General features: G+C 39.3%; 1 protein-coding gene across 1 annotated transcript; it reads left to right on the forward strand.

Annotated features, from left to right (window-relative positions):
• Positions 1 to 4,711: 4,711 nt before the first annotated feature.
• Positions 4,712 to 8,117, forward strand: LOC115737259 (50S ribosomal protein L27-like). Its single transcript, XM_030669304.2, has 4 exons — positions 4,712 to 4,869; positions 7,221 to 7,343; positions 7,435 to 7,559; positions 7,756 to 8,117. The coding sequence occupies exons 2-4, from the start codon at positions 7,262 to 7,264 to the stop codon at positions 7,990 to 7,992; spliced, it is 444 nt and encodes a 147-aa protein (XP_030525164.1). The 5' UTR covers positions 4,712 to 4,869; positions 7,221 to 7,261; the 3' UTR covers positions 7,993 to 8,117.
• The last annotated feature ends 4,254 nt before the right edge of the window (positions 8,118 to 12,371 follow it).

Genomic DNA, 12,371 nt, shown 5'->3' on the forward strand with positions numbered 1-12,371 from the left:
CCCGAGTAGGTTATATTTCTTCCGGTCCATTCCTCCAAACCAAATTTCTTGCCTTTCGATAACTATAGCAATTAGCGATCATTGATGCTGGTTTAGGATTGATTAAGTTATCCTGCCATTGCAATATACAAACTCTCTTTTTCCTTTGCACCCTTATTTTCTAGGTGCGAATCATAACCTCTTCTTTCTTTTAAGCCTCTATTACTTCGTACCGGGATCCCTTTATGGGGTTATTCGGTATCTTGAGAGTTCACCGACGACGTGGTCTAATCGAAGCGTAGTCATCCAAACAAATGTCTCCGTCAAACTCTACTCCCCATCCATAAGGGAACCCTTTTGGAAGATACCTAGGTGGTGGGGGGTAGCTCACATAATAATCGAACTTGTCACTTGGCTCTCCTAGCGTGCCAATCGAAAGATGTCCTTCCTTGTACCTTTGCTTAAATGATTGATCAGTCTTCCGCCGGTTAGGAATTCTCCGGGGTATTATAACCTTGATTTGGGGCGATTTCTTATTCTTTTGATTAGCTCAATTATCCCTCGGGTATTCTTCTTTGTGTCTATCTACACTTCCCAATCTTTGTTAGCAACGAGCGCATAGGTTCGAGAGCTTTTATCCTTTACCTAATTGCTTTAGGGAAACCATTCCAATCATTACCAGAGAAAGGATCGGTGTCTATATCCATGGAAGATTTTTCTTTGTCGTCAGCAAACTTAATCTTTCCTTGTCGAATCGCTTCTTGGATGTTCTTCTTGAGAACCAAACAATTCAAGGTGTTATGGTTCCACAAATGATGCCATTTACAATACTTCTTTCCAACTAACTCTTCTTTGGACTATATCTTCTGACCCTTTGTTAGTCTTATTTGTCCATCGCCTAACAACATGTCGAAAATCTCTTCCGTCCGATTTGCATCAAACAAGTAATACACTACTTCCTTAGCTTGAGCCATGACAGTCGATTTTTCTTTCATCTTTGCAGGTCTTAGCGCTTGGTAGGTGTATGATTTATCTATGATTAATTGGGCAACAACCACTTATATAAGGTCTACTAGTTTCTCATCAAAATCATATGGTTCAACAAAACTTACGTCTCCCCTTTGGGTATGCCTTTTGTCTTTTTCCTTGAGCAGACTTTCATGTTTAACGGCCATTGTAGATAGCTTGAATAAATCTACACATGAATGTCCCACCATTATGTCTCGTATTTCGAACTTCAATCCGTTGGAGGTGAATTCCGCGAATGTTTTCTTGGGCAAGGGAACTAACAGTTGTTCCTAGCTCGCTTGAACCTTGTGATGAACCGGTCAACAATTTCATTTGTTATCCGCTTCATTGTTGGCAAGTCAAGAATCGACAAATTCAACACTGCTCGTTGGAACCGCCCATGAAACAATCGCTCCATTTGTTCCCATGTTAGCATCGAATTTGGTGGTAACATAGTGTACCATGTAAAGGCTATTCTCTACAAGAAGAGTGGAAAGAGCCTTAACTTCCAATGATCCGCATGAGTAGCATCTTCACATAGTGCTAAGAAGTGATTGATGTGTTCGTATGTAGATTGATCATCTTCACTAATAAACAACATAAACTCTAATATCTTAAATCATCTTGGATATGAGATTGTATACATCCAATCAAAGTATGGCTTTCGATAGACATTAATTCAGTATCTCACCATCGGATTATTGTACTCGGCAACCTGCTCAACCACCGGCTGATTTTGGTATTGTAGCTGGTATGGTATCCGATAACTTGATAAACCGGTTGTAGAAAGGGTTGAAAAGCATGCAACATGGGGTGAGGACCTGGTGATCGCAAAACTTGATTCACCTGTTGATACCCTGGCTATACAACTTATCGTTGAACCCGATGCCCAGTATGCACAGGTTGATCTAGGCCTCTAACCCGAGGGAACCGGTCATGCCCCCTAGCTCGCCACCGCCCCTAGGGGAAACCGGCATCGCCCCTTGGTTTTTGACGATCATGGGTACCGGTTGCTCATTTATAGGAATGGGGTTTAGTTGGGCAACAGTGCTATATCGTGCAACAGGTATATCTTGTCGAACAGGATAACAAGGAAATGTACCTAGATCCGCATTTGCTAGAGGATTGGGCTCATTGGTTGGTAATATCTCTCCTTACTACGGGATCCTAGTAGGTACAAGCAACTGCATATCTCGACCAACAGAGCCTATGTTTGTTGATGAAGGTACTGGCAACGCAGTATTCATTGCCGGTATGAAGACATTCCCAACATGAGACGGGGGGGATTTCTTTGTGACTCCGTATTGCCCCGATGCACACTCATGATAGGTAGTGATGATCAATGGTTCGACAACATCGGTCGTCCATTGGACCATGTGATCAACAAACTCGTTACGAACTTCTTCAATCATATGTTTTATTGAGAACAACATAATAGGTGTTATTTCCGTATTCCTTCTTGGCTCTTCGGCGTGCGATCGAGGAACCTCAGTATCTTCACCTTAGACTTGATTTGGCAAACCATGATCCATTGATGACTATGCTCGCAGCATCTCTTCCATGGGTTTGTCTCCAACGCCGTCTAAATTGTTACGACCTCTTATACGCGGCATAATACTCTCTTAAATTGACACCTTGGGCGTGCCAAAAAAGATTGTTGGCGTTAAAATTCTTCGACTAGGCCCAAGCAGACTTTTGATTTTTGGCTCAAAAGGATTGCTATCGTGGAAATATTTTATCGAACTCAAGTCGTTCGTTTTCCAATAAGGAGTTTCGAGTCGGTTTTGGACAAAGAATGTCGAATGCAAGGGATATTTATATTAACACCAGGGGCGTAATACGGACTCTTGATAATTCGATAATTAACACGTTCGATAGTCCACCGTGTATGACAACCTTCAACACGTTAAAACTTAGGACACCACACCGGAATTGAATTGATGGGGCCGAACCAGACTGTAGGACACAATGCCGTAATTTAATCAACGGAATCGGATGGGAGAATGTAGGACACAATTTCGAAATTTAATTGACGATCTTCGACGGGATGGATGAAGGGTACAACACCGGAATTGAATCGACGGTATTGGACCCGATGAGCGTGCCCTTAAATCTAATCGACGACACCTAACTCTGGATATGAAACTCATTGGAATCGAATCAACGACGGGAATCTGAAAGTTCCGGCTAGGCTAAAGGGCTAAAAGTTAATTGAAAAGATAAGAATTTGTTTGTTGTGTTGTGTTTTTTTTTTTTTTTCATGTCTGACGTAGAGTATTTATAGAATGGCTCGGGTAACCGTCGAACGGTTATTTCATTTGGTTCTCCACTTTCTACTCCACTTTCGGCACGTCTTCTTGTCTTTCAACGGTTTATGCCGATGTCATCATCGACGGTTGCCTACTTTGCGTGCCATATTTTGAGGTTTATCTCATTTTCGCATGTTTTCTTTCTTACTCTGAAAGAAATAGCGCCGTAATTTACCATGACACATGGCGTCTTTCCGATTGATCCGTATCTAGCTCCAGTACACCTCTCCATAGCCGATCATGATTCCCTCACGTGCTCGCCACGTATCTCCTTGGATAATTTTCTGGCATCAATAGGTATTAAATATTTTCGCATTATGTAATCCATACAAATCCTAATTTTCCTTTTTTCCATTAATTATCTTGTGATATTATGATTGTCTTTTTTTTCTTTTTATTGTTCAAAAGATTTGCTCAATTTATAGAAATTTTTTGGGAAAATTCCAAAGAAAGGGCCGAAGTCCGCACATTTTCTCAAATAAGGATCTCAAGTGAATCTTGCTTCAAATAAAGGCATAAACCGCCCTTACTTTCTCAAAAAAGAGCCCGAGATGAACATTGTTTCAAATAAGGGTCTAAAGTGGTCATGAAATCTCAAAAAAGGACCCGATTTCAAGAGCATTTTTATCTTTTTTCTTATTTGATTTTTTTATTAGACTTTTCTTTTTTCTATTTCTTTAAAAATTAACAAAAAAAAAAATAAAGACAAGATACAGAGGCGGGAGGATTGCTCTTCCTACCTAGGGCCGCCGACACACCATCAGTGGAGGTTCGGCGAAGGCCGACAGTGCCGCGCGCGCCTCTAGCCCTCGCCAAAACAAGGAGATGGTTGAGCCCTCTTCTGGATCTGGACGGGGGTCGCCGGCCCCCGCCGTGACTAAGGGAGGGCTTACGACCATCGCCCTGGTCAAGGTGAGGGTTGGCGACTCGCGCTCGATGCTGGGCGTAGGCCGACGACCCCCGCCCAAACTTGGAAGGGGGTCGCCGGCCTTCACCGCCCCCGAGGACCTCGGTGGGCCGATGACCACAGGTGGGAGGGGCATCCCTCCCATCTATGTGGCTGCTTTTCATTTTTTTTTAATTTTTAAAAAAATGGAAAAAGGAAAAATAAACAAAAAATAGAAATGAAAAATGACGAAAATATCCTTTAGTCATGCTTTTTTTGAAATTTTATGACTACCTCAGACTCTTATTTAAAACAAGATTTACTTGATGCGTTTATTTGAGAAAAATAAAAGGATTTTCCACCCTTATGGGGAATTTTCCCAAAAAAGAATTTTTTATTATCTCTTACTTTCTTTTTTTGTACTTTTTTTTATTTTTCTTCCTTTCTTCTTATTTTACCAAATCGTCAGTCACAGAGCAGCTGATCGACTGTCCCTCCTCTGAAGCTAAGAACCCTAGACCCTCCCTTCTGCGATCGCTTCCAGGCGCGAATTTTGAAGGTGGACGGTCGGGGCCGGGCCGGAGCACCTCACGGCGGTTGCGAGAACGGCTCCCTGAAGTGCCCGTCTGCTGCGCCACGGATCAAGCGTGCGACGACCAACTCCCTAACGGCGAAGCTCGTCACCAGGTGCGTCGAGCTCATCAGCTTCTCTCAATTCGCCTTAGCAAAAGTAGCTGTAGTTGTATGCGTAGGGAGATTCGGTATGATGTGCCTTTTGTTCGGAGCAGCGTTGTCTGTAATCCGGGGATGCACTCGGTGTTTCATTTGTCTCCGAGGATATCTGGGTATTGTCGAAACTGCTCAATATGCATTCTACACTGAGGAACTTGCTTCCATTGAACATTTCTCCATTTCCATTGGCCTTTTGTTGCGATACTTAGGGCTAGAGGAATTATAGTCAGACGGGGTTTGTGATTCTGTGTACTGTTGCGAAGTGGGTTTGGGATTCTGTGTACTGTAGAATTTGCTTGAGTTTCAGCTGGGTCCCGGAGTGGGGGTGGGAGTTGTGGGTTCAGGATTGGGATAGGGTCAACCATCACCATGCGTAGCAAACTCATTTGGCTGGTGTTGCTGCTCTAGCTTAAATTTACCGTTCTTTATAATTGGGACAAAGTTTATTCCCCCTTTGAATGTTGAATGTATTTGGGCCCAAAAACAGATGAAGGAGGGAACCTTCAAACCCGACCTTTCGATTTTCAAGACCCTAGCTCACGGTTCTCCTCCTTCATTTTTTCAGCCATTCTTCTCCTTCCCTCCGTTACAAACTACTAGTTATCTTTGTGTTGGAAACTTCGTCACATGAACGAGATCATGGAGGCAAGATGAGTGAGCACTTTCTCTATGTTGGTTTCTTGCACCTGCAGTCAATTTCATTCCTTTTGTTGCTCCTCCCCGTTAGAGATTGATGGTTAGGCTTTCTTCCCTGTGGTTCGAAGTGATGATCTTTTGTTTGATTGTGAGATAGTATTGGAAGATGTCTCCATGTCTTGCACTGTCTAAGTTCGTTTGGCCAGTGAATTACAAGTGTAGTTGGTGATTTCGTACAAGTCTTAGTTGTTAATGTGAATATTCAATTGATATGTGTGTCTTCCTTTCGTTAAGGTCCTTTTGGAAGATATGAACCTGGTGAAGAATCCACTTGAGTTGTAGCTTGATTTGGAATCTATTGCTTTGAAGGTCTACCATGAATCTTGAACTAATGATTTGTGTTCCATATTGAACTATGTTCTTCACTGGATGAAAAGATTGTTTCATACTTAAACAATAATATATGGTATACTTGTTTTGTTTAAATACTTATCTTCTTCTATTAATAGCTGCTTGTATGTGTTCCTTGGGTTGCAGACTCTATTTACTAGATTTCTATGCTAGAACACGAGTCGTGTGTGTGTAGTACGTTTAATTACTTACTCCTTTAGACTAATAGCCACTGATTCAGTAGTAATTCTCACCAATAGCAAAGCGCACAGCACAGGTGGTCTGTTTGCATAAACTGAAACTATGAATGTCCACAAATATGAATTTTTTTTTTTCATTTATGTTGTAGAGAAAAAGCTTTACTGCGACAATTAATGGATTTTGAATCAGCATAGAGCAACAGAAATCAGGAAAGACATAAGAGGGTTACATATTATTCTGTCTTGACAAATCTGATCATGTATTTTGGAGAGAGCGAGATGGATTGTGTGTGTAGGATAGCAAAAGCTTTTCGCAAATTTGTTGTTTGTCCAATAATGAGTCATTGGACATGCTTTTATTTTTTATAAGTATGGTGAATTTTCTTAGGGAGGCTAAAATAAGTAAAAGTTGATAAATGGAGTTAGAAGGCAAGCTGCAAATACTTATATAATTTCGAAAAATATAACCGTCTTGTCAATTGCTGATTGGATGTATTTTAAGAGCCATTTTAGCCAAAATGTGCACACACTGATGAAAGTCAAGATCGCTTAAAAAGTAATCAAAAAGTGGTATCTCCCCTTATATGTGGGTGGGTCTTCTTGTTGTTATTGTTGGGGATTGGAGGTAATTAAAAAAATTATCACATGGGGGAGAAAATTCGCGATTCCTCCCGATACGAGGTATTCACTCCGTAAAGGACAGAGTGGAGGAGATTTATTAGCTAATGTCCTTCTTATCCCCTGACAATAGAAAAAGGAACAGGGACCTGGTCTCTCTCTCAGTAAAGAAGTGATTAGCTCTTGCAATGGTGATTGGGTGATCTGTTATTTATTGCTAGTCGAGTATGCATCCGTTTTATTCGCATCTTTGTCTTACTATATAGTTCTTTTGCATAGTGAAGAAAAACTAATGTTGTCCTTAGTAAATTCTACAATTTATTTCGTCTTTCAATCGTTTAGGAAGATTGTTTATCAATAAAGAGTGAAATCATAGGCAACTTCTCTGTTGTTTGTATTTTTCACTTGGGGCCATATTTTGTTAATTGACATTTGTAAGCTAATATGTTCATGCTGTTGTAGGAACTTCTGGGTTGAATTGGAACTGTGTGAGGATCGAGAGTATGAATTTCGCAGCATCATTTTGTAGGAGAGTTAATATCAAGGAGCTTACTACCAGCATCCCTGTTTATAACAGTGCCAGTGGTAGATATCTCTCTCTCTCTCTCTCTCAAACACGCACACACACAGAGTTCTTGCGATCTGCTAATGCAATAATTGCTTCCATTGTCTTAAGATGCATCTGGCAGAGGATTGAGTTTGCTCTTCAGGCGTTGGGCCACTAAGAAGTCGGCTGGATCAACAAAGAACGGAAGAGACTCAAAACCGAAGAATCTTGGAGTGAAGAAGTTTGGTGGAGAGGTAAGTGACTAGCGATTCAGCAACTGCAGGACCACCATAAGAAATGGAAGGAACACGTTGCCTTTAAAAGGCTAGTGGTGAAAAAGTGATTCTAGCCCATCACTCTTTCTCATTCTTTTGATTTTTTTTTTTTTTTGGTGGCTAAAATCTTTCTTTTTCTTTAGTTGATGACATTTTCCTATTGATAACTCTGCAGAGAGTCATACCCGGAAACATAATTGTTCGACAGCGGGGCACTCGATTTCACCCTGGTAACTACGTTGGAATAGGGAAAGATCACACCCTCTTTGCAATGAAAGAGGGGTCGGTGCAGTTTGAGAAGCACAAGCTCAGCGGACGTAAGTGGGTGCACGTTGTTCCAAAGGATGGCCACATGCTTCACCCCGTGTATGGAGAGGCTGCAGCTGCACCTGAGCTGAAGACAGCTACTTGAACGACCCACTTTTGCTATTTCATGGATGAATTCTCAGCGTAACTCCACATTTCACCTCTTTCCAGGTCCTCAGTCTCGTGGCCAACTCAAATGTTATAACAATCGTCTTCTACTACTAGCGAGAAGATTTCTCTTAAATTAAAAGTTTGTATCTTCAGAATTTTTCCAATTAACATCAAAGATTTTTCTTAAACATTCGCACTTCCTATCTCTATTAACAAATGCATGGGCGTAGAGAATTTTTGAATTCTTACACGTGGGATACTACAGGAGTTCAAAAAATCGCTTGTTTGAAATGATGATCACTTGAAAAATTTTTAAAGTACATGGATGATCCGAAAGGCACAGAATGAGCGAAAGTCAACTATATATACACACACGTTAATGTCACCAACTCTGTTGATCTTATCATTAGATTATTCTTCTGTTCAGAATAAGAAGTATTCTTGTGTAGTACATCCCGTGGTTATATCGCATTTTGTAGTGTCAAATATTGCAAATTACATATAAAAAAAAAAGTGTTTTTGTTCAGATAATTGCTTGAGAACAATGGAAAATACATAAAAGGTTTTTTTAAGAAAAAAGGGAAAAAAAAAACTTGGAAGTGGGAGTAAAAAGAGTGAGTTTGGCAAAAGATTGACTAGCTTGACTAATAAAATAATGTTAGATAAGTAGCTAATAAAATATTTATGGTAATCCAACTTAAAAATTAGGGGAAAAAAAAAAGCAAAATAAAGAAGAATATATTGTCTGCAACAAATTTGGGACCCTCGTCTAGCCCGGTCGTGGCCGGCGTCAAGCAACGAGGTGCTAGATGCCGGGAAGCGCGACACCGGGTGATGTGGTAGGTTGGTTGCATGTTGGGGTTGTCAAAATGAGATGTTGCTAGCTGAGATCTTGCTTGTCGATAATTACCATTCCAAATTTGGCAAGTTTGGGATTTTACGCGACCAATTCGGAGGTTAATAGGGGCTTGGAATACTTGAAATCTAGACATATTTCATCACTCTCTCTCATGCTTTGTTCGGTCTTTCTGGGAAAAATTATCAAAAAAATCATAAACCTATTGTAATTGTGCTGCGAGATACTATTTTAATATTTCAAACATTCTCCCTCGTACTTAGTTCGATCTTTCCGAGGAAAATTAACAAAAAAGTCCTAAATCTATTGTAATTGTTCTAATTCAATCATATTTTTTTTGGCCAATTCAGTAATAAACTTTTTGCAATTGTGTTAATTCGGTCAATCCGACCAATTTTTGCCGACTAGCGCCGACGTGGATAGCAGCCAACCGACAAGATAATATTTTAATATTTTTTTGAATTCATTTGAATTATTAATTTTTATTTTTCCTTTATTTTATTTTATTTTTCTTTCTTCTCTCTTCTTCCTCTAGCCGATCGCCGGCCTAAGGTGACAGCAGGTGAGACTCGGTCTAGTCGTGGCTGCGCAAGGTCAAGCCTAACCAGATTTGGGTTGGCGAGGCTCGCCCTCGTTAGTGGCCGGCGAGGGCGAGCTTAACTTGAGGTTGGTGAGGTCGACTTCGCCGGCCAAAGAAAGAAAAAGAGGAAGGAAGAAAAAAAAAAAAAAAAAAAAAGGAAAAAAAATCAAAATTATTTTAAAAAAAAATTTATCACCGGTCGGCGTTCACGTTAGCGTGGGCCGGTTAAAATCGGCGGGATGAACTAAATTGGCACAATTACAAAAGCTTTAAAACCGAATTGGCAAAAAAAAAGTGTATGACTGAATTGACATAACCGCAAATAGGATCTCGAAAATTTTAAACTCCGGACCTTTTTCTTGGATATCATGTGAGATTCTGTGATATCACTGCTAACTGTTTAAAAAGCTCAATTTATTATATGAATGTGTTATTTAATATTTAATTAAGAGTCGTGTGAACCCAGGCAAGATCTCGCGAGTGTCCACGACCTCTGACTGGACTTCGTTGATGTCGCAAGACCCTTGGCAAAGCTTCTCTGGCATCTCGAAGCTCTCTCGTCGGGTTGGAGAGGCTCTCTCGTTGGATAATAACTCAGCCTTTATGAAATCATAGAGATTATTAATGTAAGACTTCAACGGTCTCCGGGGATTGGATGCATGTTCTCGCTGGTGTTTGTAATCAACAATTCTCTCTCTCTCTCTCTCTCTCCGATTTTTTTTTTTTTATAACGAATGCTTGATGCAATAGTTTGATAGTTCATTTATTTTAATTAGACGTGAATCAAGACATTATGTTGTGTAATTAGCCATTCAACAGTCGGGGAGATGAATATGAATTTGAGATAATTCAGTATAAATATCATGTTTCCCTTTGGAGTCCATATACTTCTTTTTTATCTCTCACATATTATATAACATAATTTAATCGAGAAAATTTTAGTTTATCATGTTTGGAGTACTTTTAAGATCATAAAAAATGCAAAAAATAAAATAAAATATTATAGAAAAGTGTATTGAAAGTCCTAAAACTTATAGCAAAAATGCAATTAAGTCTAAAATAGTACAATTAGATCTTAAAACTTGTCAAATTGACCTAATTTAGCAAACAGAAAATACTAATATTGCTTATTTTATTATTTTATTTTAGATACGTCGTGCCAATCAAGCCTCCATTTAAGAAAACAATTTGAAAAACGGATTAAAAAAGTTAAAACAAAAGGGGAAAAAAAGATAAAAGAAAACCATTCCTACCTTACGCAAGAAAGTCCTCGAGTGTTGTCTCACCCAATGAAGGCCACGGATCTTGTTCGATATCGTGTTGATATCTAGTTTTAATTGACAAGTCATAAAAAGGTAAAATTCTGAGATTAGAGTTTTTGACCGAGACATGACCCATTTCTTGGCCGGAATAGAATTATTTTGGTGTTCTTCTGTTGACACCAAAAATGATTTGTCCATCCACACCTGCGCCTAAAGCGTGAAGGAGAACCAAAGCATGAATAGGTCATGTGCATGGCACGTGGACATTATCGTGCATATATTGACCTATTGAAGGATGTTCACGTGCTAATTGACGACGGCATATATATTAACGCCACGACGACGATGGAATTGAAATAGTCAATGATTTTGGCACCAAGAACATATCGTGCCGCCAAGGATTTGGAATAGTTAGAATTAAGTGCGCGTCAGCAAAGAACGGATCGATGATGGAACGGTCATCGACGGTTGTATAAGTCCCTACACGTTATAAAGATATCCACCCAAGGGTCTGATCGTGGGATCTGCAAAGAATAAGGAACGTGGGAATAATCGATAAGAGTAACTAGAAGGATTTAAGCTGTTGAGAATCGTCAAAAGCCCATCAACAGTTATATGATCACCTACATATGTTAGAAACAACTATCCAAGAACGTGATCGAATGGTTCATGAAGAATAGCAGACGTGAGAGCAATCGATGGAAATTAATCGCAACCGTCAAGGAGTGGTTATCACAACAACTGTAATTTATCAAGAAGATATTATATTAAGTATAGTTTGGAAACCATGGAAATCATTTCAGATGTTTCTCCAACAATTATAAAGACTCAATTGGACACTTGATTAATGGTCAAAATGGGGGAAATTTATCCCAAGCTTGAAAACTCAAAATTGGTTCAACAATTGAGTGCGGTATGACTTCTACATCAAATGTTGTGAACGAAATTTTTCTAGAAAAATTACTAGAAAGGAAAATATTTTGAATTTGGCCAATCGAAAATTGAAATTCTTAATTTCCATGAAAGTCGATTTCCGATCAATTTCTATAAATTTGATGATACAAAAATCAACTTAAGGTAAAAAAAAATTCCAATTTTTTATTTTGTTTGGAAAATGTTGACCAATAGTTGACTTTAGTAATTGATGAAAAAGTCAACTCTATAGACTTTCTTGGATTATTGGGGAAATTAATGTCTTGACTTAGGCAAAACACAATGGAGCTTGAAAAGCTTTGGAAAACACTAAGATGACTTTTTTTTTGCCAAGAAACAGGCCTTCCTTGTTGTGATCACGAACCCTAACCTTAACATGTCATAAAATCAGGTGTCAACATGCATTATCCCTAAGTTCTTCTTATCCCGTTTCCTCAAAAGCAAACCCCAAAAGTAGGGTCACAACAGCTACTCCCGTTAAACTTCTCAATTTCTTTGGACCAACAAAAAAAAATTTCTCAATTTCTACTTTGGCCCCGCACGTAATTGCTACAACCGAATATCCAGATAATAATCAAACAAGCAAAAGCTCCACATCAAAATCAGAAAATGCTATCATCAAGCTCTAATACCAATTGCTCTAAAATGACGTGGAAATTAACAAAATCTGTAATTAAATCAAAACAATAATCACCATGGAAATAAACAAGGAACAATAAGGACACTAGAGCTTTACATAGTTC

The sequence above is a fragment of the Rhodamnia argentea genome, chromosome 5, assembly GCF_020921035.1.
Source record: "Rhodamnia argentea isolate NSW1041297 chromosome 5, ASM2092103v1, whole genome shotgun sequence".
Lineage (NCBI taxonomy): Eukaryota > Viridiplantae > Streptophyta > Magnoliopsida > Myrtales > Myrtaceae > Rhodamnia > Rhodamnia argentea.